This window comes from Cajanus cajan, chromosome 6 (genome assembly GCF_000230855.2).
Source record: "Cajanus cajan strain Asha chromosome 6, NIPB_CcT2T_4, whole genome shotgun sequence".
In the NCBI taxonomy this organism is placed as follows: domain Eukaryota; kingdom Viridiplantae; phylum Streptophyta; class Magnoliopsida; order Fabales; family Fabaceae; genus Cajanus; species Cajanus cajan.
The window spans coordinates 395,274-410,241 of NC_138522.1; the positions used below are offsets into that span (position 1 = coordinate 395,274).

General features: G+C 30.7%; 1 protein-coding gene across 1 annotated transcript; it reads right to left on the reverse strand.

Annotated features, from left to right (window-relative positions):
* Positions 1–10,932: 10,932 nt before the first annotated feature.
* LOC145959040 (uncharacterized) lies at positions 10,933–14,457 on the reverse strand. Its single transcript, XM_083076970.1, has one exon. It carries the CDS (start codon positions 14,455–14,457, stop codon positions 10,933–10,935), a length of 3,525 nt encoding a protein of 1,174 aa, XP_082933096.1.
* Between the last annotated feature and the right edge of the window lie 511 nt (positions 14,458–14,968).

Here is a 14,968-nt window from a genome sequence, read left to right on the forward strand (position 1 = left end):
TTTTAAATGTAAATAAGAAAAATGAATAAATTATTTTTCACTTTTTTTATTTGATTTGTTTATTATTAAAAAGTTTAGTCAAGTCTTTTAATTTTAAAAAATAATGTAATGTGGTCTTTTTATTCAATTGAAAAAAATAGTTTTAACTCCTTACACATGTGACACAATCAATAAATAAAAATTACACATATTTGTTAATGTTTCAATCATAGTTTTAAAAACCGGACCGGTCATCGAACCGGTTAAGGTACTGGGTCAGTGGGTCAAAAGTTGAACCGGTGGGTCACTAGTTGAACCGCATGACTTGATTTTTATTAAAAAATATTTATATTAAATATATTTTATACTTATAAATTTTAATAAATTCATATCTTATTTTAAATTTCAATTTTTCTATCTTATTTAAAATTATTTTTATTTTTATTTTGTAAAAAAATACATAAAAAAATTACATATTAAACGGTATATTAATACAAATTAAAAATATAAATAATATGTACATATATAATATGCTTGCAATTAATATCACAAAATAATATATGTAATATTTATATAGATATTACATTATTAAATATATAATTTAAAATTAATAATATACTATAAAAGTTATTTAAGTTGTATATATTGCAAACAAATATATTAGAATAAGTAGTCATTGTTATATTTAATAAGACTCCTTGCTTTTTCATTAAGAGTTTCAATTTTCATTATTATTTTTGTGATTTATGGTCCCTTAAAAAAATTTAAAAAAAAATAAGAAAAAAAAGTGGTTGAACCGGTTTGACCCACCGGTTCACCGGTTGAACCGGAAAATTGACCGGTTCAATCCGGTTTGAAACGGGTCGACTGCATAACCGATCCAACTTCAGATTCGAACCGGCTGGACCACCGGTTCCCGGTTCAACCGGTCCGACCGGCCGGGTCGGTCCAGGTTTTAAAACACTGGTTTCAATAATGGAGACTGCCGTCAAATAATCCTTAATGATATAGTGCTAAAAGAACCTAGCAGGAGCCCTGACCTAACATTCAACGAGAATAACCGCCTCTTCCTGGACCTAATCGCCCTATCTATAGTGGCGTGACGCCCTAGACTCCAATCTCACGCTCCTCTCTGTGGTCTCCTAAATCACGTCTCATTATAGTCTCGTAAATCTCGGTGTTTATGACTATTATATTGTTCATCCCGCAGATCGCAGGATGTTATTGATTGTCTGAGCGAGCGAGTGAATCCTCCCATATTTGAGTTCCCATACGTATAATTCAAGTCTTTTCGATATACAACACTTGTATCTTACCCAAGAGATATCTTGCCGGTGGGCTCGACATTTTGTCGATGAGCCTTGGGTCGGTTAACGGGAGACTACCTTGGTACCAAACCCTTTGGACTTGAACACTTGAACAAGTATATCGAATTGACATTTAGTCGACATGTTTTAGGTCGGTTCATGGGAGACCACCACGGTACATAACCCTCCATGCTCGAGCACTAAGGTACGAAGAGCATGTTGGATTGGCATTTTACCAACCTACCACGGCGGTACAGTTAAGTATACGAGAAGTTAATGTTATTTCTTAATTGTATTATTTTTTATAAGAGAGAAAATTAAAATGGACAAAATTAAAAAAAAAATAAAAAGTATTTAATCATCTTGAAGATCTCAACCAAATGAAAGGGACATTTGATTTTACGGTTCATTTTATGAGTAGTATATTTTGATTTATTTATTTTTTTATAAGCATACATTTTGATGTGCTTTCAACTTCTTGGAGATCTATCTGAACTCAAATCATAGGGTTGGTAAGTAGTGATGTGTATTTTCGTAGATTAGGCAGAGGGGAGCAAGCAGAATATGTAATAAATATTATAAAGGTGAGAAAATGAGTTAGGCTAAAGTGCTACATCAGGCACTGCAATTTGATGCGCTGGCGTTGCCTTAAAACTAAGAATTGCATAAACTAAAAGGGAAGCGTCTAGCACTAAATTGACCAAAGAGTTGGACCACAATCTCTCCATCGACTAATATATGAAACTTTTAGCATAAAAAATAAATCTAAGCAAAGATGTGTGCACCTACGTACTATTTAATTCTTCTAACTTAGTGTGCCATATTAGCCAAATAGATAATAAAACATTGTCATAAGACTCGTAATGGTATTTGGATTAAGATGGAACCGAGGAAGAAGTTGAAAAACGAAACAGCTTTAGATCGAGTGGTACCAAGTCGATTCACGTATCATCTTATCATAGGACTAATTTAAATCCAACAGTTAGAAATGTTGGTGCATGGTATAAATGTCAATGACTGTAGCACCGGTATCGAATTAAATACATTCTTAATTATTTCATGAACTTTTGTCGGTTTTGGTTTCAGTTTTTAAATAAATTTTATTTGGTTTAGACCTTTGAAAGTTTCTTTTATGAACAAAAATATTTGAGGTCGAGGACCAAAATATTAACTGACAAAAAAAGTTGTGGAAATCAACAAAAGTTCAAAAATTAAAATTAGTAAGGTTCATAGACTTAAATAAAAATTGACAAAATTTTTAAGACTAAAATCATATTTAATCTGTGTATGTAATTGGTTATTGATTAAATTTGGAAAAATAGTTCATAAGGGAGCTAAAGTTGTTGATAAATTAAAATTTTTAAGCTACTGTGTTAAATTATATATTTAATAAATTCAATTCTACAATGATAAAAAAAAACATTTTAGTAAATGATTGATATAAATGATATAAAAGGAAATTTTATAAATTTTTTTACCTAAAATTTATTTTTGGACAAATCAATTTTTTATGTGATTATAGTTTTAGTTTTTGAGTCAATTTGAAATTCTTACATTTAAGATTAAATGTTTTATATAAAAAATATTTTTAATGGTATAATATTAAGGATAAAACAATAAATTTTATTAAAATGAATAGGATGAAAATAAAAATTATAAAATTATAAATTATAAGCTTATATATTACTCCAAGTAGCATAAACAAATTTATATTATATATTTACTGTGACACTCTTCTACTCCAAAATGTTTATTATGAATTTATTATAAAAATAAGTCTCATTAAAAAACATTAAAATAGAATTAATTTCTTTAGTCTCACGATAAAAGGGTTTACATATCTAATCAACTTCATAAGAATTCTTTTAATTATTAATGAAAGAATAAAATAAAAATAAATTTGCAATTAGAGACACAAAGTAAGCCTTTACAAATTCTCATAGAAAACGAGACATAAAAACATAAATAAAGTAATAATTATTCTCTAGACTTGTCACAATATCAAAGCGAGAGCCATAAAAGTAAAGTCAAAACCTCAAGTTTTGTCTTCCTTAAGTTCAACCTCATTTGCTTAATCAGCTTATATATGATGTTTAGCCCAAACAAAAAAAATAACAATAAAAATACAAGAGGAGTGAGACATATGTATAATATTTAAGCACAACACACAACATCATTCATGCCAACTCAAACATGTAACACCCTATTTTTCTTATTACAAATATTTACATAATTATTAATTATTGTATTTTTGTTATAATTAAATGAGTTGGTTTTAATGACAATATTGTAATTATTTTATATAAATATGTATATATATATAATAAGATTTATAATTAAATGTTTATGTTATTATTATTTTTATTAATTGAGGGAAAGGTTTTTGGTAATTGTAGTTAATTATTTTAACTGATAGGTTAAAGAGGAGTTTTTTTTTTTATTTTTAAAAGAAGGTTTTTAGATTAGTTCTTGCTTAATTCTCTTCTATGCTTGCACACTTTAGACTTGGAAGAATCAGAGTCAAGGGAAATCATCTTGGAAATCCATGTCTGCCTTCTAGTGTTCATAAAGGTCAAGGAGAGTGAATAATCTCGCTCTGGACATAAGTTGTATGTTGGTTAGTGGGATTGACCCAATCATGTCTCTATTATATGCTTTATATGTGACAAGACGCTAATAAACATCCCCCAATTGAGGTGTTTAGAAGAATCACTATTGATGGGATCCTTACAAGGCGATCATATTCCATGAATCCTAAACTATTTTGTATTCTCAATGATGATAAAAAGATTGATACCACATGCATATAGAGTTGGGAGCATGCATTATACGAGTCTTAAATTGTGATTGACTTATACTATGTCACTTGATGATTATGAATGAGATAAGATGTATTCTCACTCGCTCCCTATGCTTGTGTGTTTATGTTTGGATTGGACGCCATTTTTAGGATCAAAACAGGTACAAGAGGATGTGTTTGATGAAGAAGAAGTCTAAAGAGGGGTTTTGCTCTAATAATGTCATATTAAAGTAGAGTTTTAGTATTAGTAATTATTTGCATTTGTTAAAATTCTATTTCATTATATTTTCTTGTCAAGATTTTATTAAATTAGGTGGTTGTGTCTTGCTTTGGTTCAAACATTATTTTTTATGCTTCCCTTCATTTAATAAAATTATAGAAAAAGTATTATATATGAACCCTTATATAAAGTGTTAACAAAAAGAGTTTTATTATTATATTATGAAATTTTTGATATTAGATTATTTGTTTTTTATATATATAATTATTCAAAAAAAGAGATTTAAAATTCAAATTATAATTAAATTAATAAACAAATGTCAAGTTGTCAAATTTAGATTAAAATGTTGTGATTTTATTTCGACTCTTATCTATTGTTATAAGAACTAAAAATAAGTAAAAAATAATATGTATACTTGTATAGAAATTAAAATAAAATATTTATAATTTAAAAATTAAAATATAAAGTACATAACACTATGACATTAAAAATATGAAACCATTATTAAATTTTATCTAGGTCCTACGAAACATATTTGCAATGATCAAAAAAATTTGAAATAAATTTGCTTTCATTATATCAATAACTTTTCAATTATTTTAATATTTTTAGGAATTTTTCTTCATTAAAAAGATTTTCAGAAATTTTTTTAATTTCTTATCTAATTTAATTTTTATTTATCATAATTATTTATAAATTAAAATTTAATATTTAAAACAAATTATTAATGAATAAAAATAAAAATTATACTAAAATATAAATAAATTATTAACCTCTATATATTAAACATGAATTTTTATGAGATCTTTTCAACGAGGAGATTCAGATTTTTTTTTTAACTTCTTATCTAATTTAATTTTTATTTATCATAAATATTTATAAATTAATTTTTAATATTTTAGAATAAATTATTGATAAGTAAAAATAATATTATACTAAAATATAAATTATTTATCATAATCTAAAATATAATTTATATTTTTAAAAATATTTATTTATTTCAATTTACATATAATTTATATATTAAAATAAATATTTATTTATATATAATTTATTATAAATTTTAATTATGTATAATAAATATTTTATCTGTGCATTGAACACACTAAAATATTAGTTTTAATAATATATATTTTTTAAAAGCTAAAATACTTATTTCAAATATTCTCTTTTTTCTCTCTCTTTTAACTGCTCATATCACACTAGTCACACACCCTGGTCAAAGATATTATTTCCCAGTTGTCACAAACTATTTTTTTCCATCTTTTTCAGTATTTTGATTTTATTTTTTAATTCATTTCGATATATCTCCTTTTAGTTTTATCTTTAAATTGAATTTCAATAGTTGAAAATAACATTATATTAAAATTTAAATTATTATTGTAAATTTAAAATATAATTTATATGTTTAAAGATCTTACTTATTATGAATTTCAATTACTGTATAATTTATATAATAAAATATTTATTTATTACAAATTTAATTATAAAAAATAAATATTTATTTTATGCTGATCCTAAACGAAGAAAGTTGAAAAAAAAAAAAAACATAATTTCGAGTAAGGATTGACGCATACTTCTCTCTCTAAAGACCTTATTAACATTTATCATTTTTTCTAACCTTTGATTTTCGTGAGATTGTATTATCTATCAGATTTATCATTAAACGTGTGAATCAATTTGGATAAATTATTTCAGTTTAAACTGTAGTCTTGAGTTGAAACTTTATGTATAAATTCATAAATATTACCAGTAATAATTTATCCAAGTTAAATAAAATTGTCGGAAAAAAAATATTAGTGGCATGTGAGATGTAGGAAAACCAAAATAGTATAGTTGTGTGTGTCTTTGACTATAGATAGAAAATAAGTTGTGGAGCGATATATTTGAAAATTTTCACGTGGGATTAGAAAACACGGTGCTGACTTTTTCAATTCAACGAACGATGCAATTGTTGTTTGGTTAGATTAAATGTTATTCCTTTCCCTCTTTGCAATGGAGGAGGTGGCTATGCCAATTATTTTGTTTTTCGTTTCATTTCTTTTCATTTATATTTCTTTTCATTTTTTATCTTTTATAATTATAAGTTGTTTATATTGGGCCTCATATTGCCATCAATTATTTAGTGAGCGTATTAGGTTCGTAACATAACATAAGGCATTTTCATGGATGTCTTTTCAAATTGTTTTCACAAATAATTTATCAAAGCAACACTAGGACACAACATTATCTCATTCGGTTCGAATCAAACTTCATCGAAATCTCGGTCTTATCATCAAACATTAAACATCCTTCTTCAATGGCCTCTTGAATCAAATTCTTTATACGTACACAATTATTAGTTGAATGGCCTCTTGAAAAAGTCTTATTTTTAATTATGCTATATTTATATCATTCTTTCGACTTCTTTGTCATCTTTTCTTTCATCAAATTCAACACATGTTATCTCTTTATCTTTTGAATAATTTCTTTTATTTTTCCAGTTTGAAAAAATAAATTTTTTTACAAGAGAAGTTAAAAATTTTGTATTCTGAAAAATACCTAATTTACCAAATTTGTAGCTAATAATATTTTTATTGTCATCAAGTTAACAATCATAGATTGAGGAAATTAGTTAGAGTAAAGCTATTTGGTACAAAAAGTTTAGTATAAAGGAGAAAATTTAGTCACAATTCTTTAAATATAATTAGTACTATTTTAATTAAATTTAGAGTTTTATCTCGATATTATGTATTTATATTTAATGTATATCTTATAAATATATATTTATATATATTATTAAAATAAAACTTCAATTCTGATCGATTGAAAAAGAGTATTAATCATATTTAAATAATTGTATCTAAATTTTATCCCAAATTCACAATCACGACTCTGTTTTCATCCATTTTCTATGCACGTCTTACCTATCCCATGAATGATGACTTTCACAGTTTCATGCCACTTAATCAAAGCTCCAAAGGTCATATATCGTGCTACCTCGAAATTTATTTTGTTATTATTACTTTTTTTTATTATGGAGGATTAAGTACTAATCTTCATTCCTACATATAATTCACAGCACAATAATCAATTTTGTCCAGACAATATTCTTCTGCAAAAACAATAATGTAAAAACTTATACCATAGTACACGGAAGAAATATAATTACATTCACCTAAATAAATACAATGTATAAGAGTGAAAACATTTGGAAATGTCCCAACTGAAAAATTCGTAATAATAAAGTATTACATTCAAAGGATCCATAATTTATTCAAGGTTAAAACAATAAAACAAAATGGAGTGGAAAACAGTCTGTATACTCAAGTCTCTGAGCCTCTAGAAACATGCATCCAAGACACAACAGCAACACAATGCAGCACAACTGCATCAAAAGAATGGCAGATCATAAATTATTATATTGTAGTTAGAGACAGATTAATATGAGTTTAATTGGTGTTTAAAAAACTTTATACCTTCAAATGTTAAGTATGACTTTTCAGATAGTTAATTTAAGTCGATTAACTAACTTAGTATGAGAATTTTGAATTGGTTAATTTAATATATAAAAAATAATAATAGTATATATATATATATATATATATATATGAATAATTTTTAATTCTGTCTTTATTCTTAATTATAAGACTCAATTAACTTAGAACAATTATTTGTTCTTTTATATAAGATTGAATAGTGTATGACATATTAATTATTTTTAAATTAAATTACTCTTAATTAAAATACGTTTCTTAATTTAAAGAAATACATAAATTATTAAATTTTTAAAAAGTATGTCTTCTAATTGATTAAGAGATTAAACGATATTAATTATAACATATAAGTATTATATAACATACACTTTAATTTGTTTAAAGAAGTGATTATTAATTAAGAGAGAAAAATAATATAAGAGTTATTTTAATATATATATATATATATATATATATATATTATCAATTAGATTAATTATTTTTTAATCTTGATAAATTAAATATTTAAATATTAATTATACATAAAAATGAAGGTAGTAAGTATATTGCATGTGATAGAGAAAGAGGAGTGAATAATTACCATCCTTTCCAGAAGCCATCACCCTTGGATTTGGTTTCCATCACTGGATTTTGAGGGTATTGTGGAGTCTCTTTGGTGGGATAACCAATAGGTGGGGGAGAAGGTGCAGAAGAAGGTGGAGGATACACTACATATTGAAACAAAAATAAAATTGAAGCATCCTATTTGTACAACATATAAATAGAAATAAAATATTTCAAATTCATAAAGGAATCAAAGCCTCATGCAATATAAGCACATGAAGGAAACAATAAGAAAAATATCTCCAAGCCATGAGGTTGCTTACTTTTTAAGAAACTCAAATCGATCGCTAGCAAAATAACCATTTGGCTTTGCTAACTAAAGACCCAGATCAACTTTGCACAAATTAATTACCAGATCAATCACAACCATATACATAACTGTTGTAGTAGTATGATTTTTGAAATTTGTACATGGTAAATTTCAAAAATCACAATCGTGGAATTTCGATTAGAGTTTAAAAGCATGGAGGAAATTACGAATAAGGTGAGAAGAGGTAGGTGTTATAAAAGATGACATGAGTTAGAGTATAAAGCATGGACACATGCAGCATGCAGGGACGTTACCTGCAGGCTGAGCGGAGCTCATCTTCAAGTGAAAGAAATAATTCTTAAGCCAAATAAGTAGGACGATGAAGATTATAGTTTACTTTACATAAATATATGTAACATGTGAAGCGAAGATATCAAGGTTTAAGAATTAAGAGAACTTGGAAGGCAACGAAAATAACAAGGGACGGCACAACGCGTAATATAAATGAATCATCAAACTTCACTAGGTCGGCAAGCAAACCTACACAAACCTCCATCACATAATTACAAACAATTTTTTATATTTCTTTCCTCCTTTTTATGAACTTATTCAGATAAACTTTTCAAATTAGATGATAAATAAGAAATACATATATATAAATTAAAATTAATATTTAATATAATTAAATTTGTAAAACCTTCATATTTTCATTTTATAAAAAAAAAATTTAATTTATACATACATATGAGTCGTTTCATTTCTTGTAGAATAAAGTAATATTTTTTATCACAATTTTATATTGACTTTAATTTTTCTTAAGAGTACAAATGTCTAACACGTTGGTTAATAATTATTAACTTATTGAAAGAAAGAAAAAAATCAATTTATACTTTCCATTTTGTTGTTTTAAAAGTGATTATGAAGAAGTTTTTTAGGTTTGAAAGAAGAAAGTGATAATGACAAAATCAAAATGTGTTTGAACTTTGAACGCCTTACGCGTGTCCTTTACGAGGCGGGCAGCCCCTTTTTCTGTAAGAAAATCCTTTTCACATTTGTCTTCCTCTCTTACTCTTTGCTTCACTTTATATTTGGGAAATTAATGGTATCTATCTATTACTATATCCACACCTTATTAAGCTCGCTATGATAGAGACTTGGGATAAAATCTACATAATCTTTACATATAAATTTTAATGTTGTTATTGTTATTCTGGTGAATAAAAAATATTTTACATGTTATTTCATTTAAATATATATATATATACTTATTTTTTATTTTTTTATTAATACTCTATTTTTTTTTTTTTTAAAAAGAACTTATAATTTCCTTATTTTTATACATACAAATTAAAATAAAAAATTATATATAAAAAGGTATTTGTGATTTTTAAAGAGTTTAGGTGTAACTACCGCTAGTATCAAGGAGGTCCATGTAATAACTGACATTTAGTAGCATAAGTTATTTCGCCCTTGTATCAATTCTCACAAATTTCATAGAATATACACATTCAAGTATGTGGCTCAAAACAATTTAGACAAACATTATAATCGCATTTAATAATTTAAAACTAATTCTACCAAAGTTTAGACCAAAGGGACAAGCCGTTGTGCCTCTTACTATATAAAAAAGGGTATTTGTGTTACATGGAAACAAACAAGTCTTGAAAGCAGGCCTAGAGTATAGGCCTATTTAGTTTATGTTTTAGAGCCTTATTTTCTTAGTGTTAAAATAATACCAAAATTTGTTTCTAACCAATTAAGAGTGATATCCTTTAAAATAAAATGGTAAAATAACAACATAATTGGTCCATATCATAGCTACACTATAAAACTTATCACACCTAATCCTCGTTTATATAAATTTATATTATTTTCATTTATTTGTATAAAATATATCTTTATAATATTTTTTTATAAGGAGATATAATTATTTTCTTCATGTCTGTAAAATTAAAGTATACTTTATTTTTGCGACTCCAAGCTTAAGGTGAGAAATGTATTTCAATCTTTGATTAAGGAACTTTATAATATTTTATTTCAGAAGATTAACACTCTTTATTTAAAATTATAAATTTTAGTATTCTGTTTTTTAATTAAAACAAAAAAAAATATTAAAGTCATTGTAAAGTAAATATATTTAGGTATTAACACTCAATTAAAAAAATAAGAAAAAAAAACTATTTGAATTTAAAATCTGAATATGATCCTGTACCAAAAAAAAATCTGAATATGATGCGTCTCTCTCTCTTTATTTTTTTTTTTTGGTAAAATATGAAAGCTAAAACAAAGTAGACAAACTAAGACATAGAGTCTTTCCCTAACTGAAGCAAAATAAAATCTGGAGGACTCCTCCAAAATACATTGTAACCTAGGTTCCTTACACCCCAATTAGCAAGCGTATGAGCTACTGAATTTATATCCCGAGGAATATGACTTACGTAAACTATCCAATCCCGAGCAAGCATTTGTTGAACACGATGAATAACATCATAGTGCTTGTGCAGGTAATCTCTGTCCGTTGGCCGATCGTGAAACACCGTAACAGCTCCCAGGCAATCACATTCACAAGTCACCTTCCTAAACCCACCCTCCCAACAAAACAATAGACCCTCCTCCAAGGCCAACAACTCAGCACGTAACGCATCACCATGTAAGGCTCCACGCGAAAAGCCACCCCGCCACATACCTGCCCAATCACGAATTACTCCACCCATCCCCATAGCCGAAGTCTCCCTCAACCAACTTCCGTCCGTGTTTAGCTTGATCCACGGGTGCTCCGGAGGCCTCCAAAGGGCTTGCTCCTCCCATAAGCGCCTCTTAGCGTTATACACATTATTCTCCACCGTCGATAGTATCATCTTCCGACGGACCACCGAGATTTGCCAGAGTTCGTTGTTAAAAACCATGTTATTCCTAAGACGCCAGACCCACCACAAGGTGATGGATAGCGTAATAGCATCCTTGTGCAAGATAATCCCCTTCAGCCACTGAAAACAATCCATTACAGAAAAGGACCACCTCACACTGCACCCGCTAGACATCAGCACCTCTTGCGAATATGGGCAATCCCGAAGAGCATGTAAAATAGTCTCATGAGGGCAAGAGCATCGCGAGCATGCACCTGACTCTGCCAACCTCCTATCAGCCCGAACCTGATTAGTTGGGAGGGCTGAATGAAGGCATTGCCATAGAAAGAACTTAACCTTCTCAGGAATCATGATCCTCCAAAGCTTCTTCCAAATTGCATCCCCCTCTGCTGCCAACCCCGGAGTTAGAAAACGATACCCAGATGCCGCTGTGTAGCAACCCGAGATATCACCCCTCCAAGCAAAGTGGTCCAACCCCAAAGGGGAATTGCCAACACTCAGCTGTTGGACCGAGTTTATTAGTTCGGTCGGAAGAACCGTATACAAGGCATTGAAGCTCCATTCTCCACTAACCCAGCAGTCGGCAACCTTTTTATTGGTGTCCGCAATATGAACAAAAGGGACTTTCCCGCACCAAAGCCCATTACTTGACCAGTCCTTGTACCAAAGTGATGAGGCGCCCGATCCTAGATGAGGCTTGAATCCCTCACGGAGTGAGGGAAGGGCCTTAATAATACTCGACCAGATTGAAGAAACACCTCGCTTGTTATGAGCACACAGGATAGAGTCTCCATGTAGGTAGAGGTTGCTGAGGAGTTGAACCCAAGGCTTCTGTGGAGCCGAAAGCAGATCCCAAATTATCTTTCCAAGGAATGATACATTCACCCTGCGCGCCTCCCTAACCCCAAGGCCACCTAACTCTTTAGGTTGAGTAACAACATCCCAACTCACTGGAGACCAAAACCGAGTATTGTCAGACTTAGCCCAGAGCATACGACGGCAAGCCTGATCAATTCTATTATACACTGCTTGGGGAAGCCACAATGATTGCATGCTATATACAGGAATAGAGGAGATGGTGGACTTTACCAGACACAGCTTACCTGCCTTATTGAGAAGCTTGGCCTTCCAAGCCGCAAGTCTACTCTGAATCTTATCCATCACATCATAGAAATCTGCACACCTCGGCTGACCATGAGTCATGGGAACACCCAAATACTTCCCGATCTGAGCTGTGTAGCCAATCCCTAGCAGTTCTTCCAACGTATCAATCCTCCTCTGTGAAACTTTCCTATAGCTCATAAACTTGGACTTAGTCAAGTTGACTCTTAAGCCTGATAAATGCGAAAACTCCTCCAAGATTGATGCCACCAAACGAGCTTGGTCTTCTGAAGCTTGATAAAACAGTAAGATATCATCAGCAAAGAAGAGGTGTGAAAGTGGTAACCCCCTAGGAGATAGTTGAATCGGTTTCCAAAGACCCTCATGGAGCAACTCAGATATCCTAAGGGCTAGGTGCTCCATGCAAAACATGAACAAATACGGAGATAGTGGGTCTCCCTGCCGAAGTCCTCGAGACGGGACAAAGGACGGTAGTGTGCTTCCATTCCAAAGGAGTGAGATTGACGAATTCTTCAACCCCCACATGATAAGTTGAATTATGATTGTAGGAAACCCAAACTGCACCAGCGTAGACTCCAAGAACTCCCACCTGACCCTGTCGTATGCCTTTTCAAGGTCGATTTTTAAGGCCAAGGAACCCACCCCTGAGCCTTCTTTCCGAACGAAGTGAAAGGCTTCCTGAGCAATAATACTGTGGTCACGAGTTCCCCTCCCAGGGATAAAGCTACCCTGGAAAGGACCAATGACGCCCTGCAAGAACGGTCGCAGACGAGCTACAAGCACTTTAGAAATCACTTTCCAGGCGACGTTGCATAAGCTAATAGGACGAAAATCTTTAAGGCTAACCGGGTGGTTCACCTTCAGAATCAACACTACTTGTGTCTCCAAGAGTGATAAATCTGAGTACCCCAACCGAAAGGCATCCCTCACTGTCCGCCATAATTCATCACCCACAATTGGCCAGTACTGCTTAAAAAAGAACGGTTGAAACCCATCCGGCCCTGGTGCCTTGAAAGATTTCATGCTCATCACCGCCCGACGAACTTCCTCCTTCGTGACTGGTGCAGTTAAAGCAGATCGGGCCTCAACTCCCAAGGCAGGTGAAATCCCAGCATGCATGTCTAGCGGCCCTTGATCTTCATCCGCCGAGAAAAGCTCCTTGTAGAACCTGACTGCCTCAGTTTTCATGACCACAGGGTCTGTATGCCATGTTCCATCTGGTAAAAACAACCCCTGTATTTTGTTCCTTCGTCTTCTCGCGAGTGTTTGGGCATGGAAGAATGACGTGTTACGGTCCCCAAACTTCACCCACTTCTCTCTAGATTTCTGAAGCCATAGATATTCCTCTTGAAGACAAGTTTCATCCAACTCTATTTGTATAGCCTTCTCCAAGCGCGACAGGCTCTCTGAATCCCCTCTCTCTAGTTGTAGTTGTACCCCTTTAAGATGACGTTGGAGAGCCTTCTTCCTCGTAAGGATATTCCCAAACACCTCTTTGTTAAACTTGATGGCATCTACTCGAACAGCGTGTAGCCCATTAGCAAGGGTCGGTGTGCTACGACACCACGCCTCCCTAACAACTCGCTCAAAATCTTTGTGGGTGGCCCATGCAGCTTGGAACCGAAAGGGTCGATCTGGAGACTTATCTCTTGAGCCGTCCCGTCGTAGTAGAAGTGGACAATGATCAGAATAGACCCGGCACAGATTCTCAACATATGCTTCCGGAAACATTGCTTGCCACTCGACATTACACACCGCACGGTCTAACTGTTTTGCCAGCATAACCTCTCGTTGATTTCGATACCACGTAAAGCGAAGGCCCTTAGCCCCCATGTCTTGAAAGCAGGCCTAGAGTATAGGCCTATTTAGTTTATGTTTTAGAGCCTTATTTTCTTAGTGTTAAAATAATACCAAAATTTGTTTCTAACCAATTAAGAGTGATATCCTTTAAAATAAAATGGTAAAATAACAACATAATTGGTCCATATCATAGCTACACTATAAAACTTATCACACCTAATCCTCGTTTATATAAATTTATATTATTTTCATTTATTTGTATAAAATATATCTTTATAATATTTTTTATAAGGAGATATAATTATTTTCTTCATGTCTGTAAAATTAAAGTATACTTTATTTTTGCGACTCCATGCTTAAGGTGAGAAATGTATTTCAATCTTTGATTAAGGAACTTTGTAATATTTTATTTCAGAAGATTAACACTCTTTATTTAAAATTATAAATTTTAATATTCTGTTTTTTAATTAAAACAAAAAAAAATATTAAAGTCATTGTAAAGTAAATATATTTAGGTATTAACACTCAATTAAAAAAATAAGAA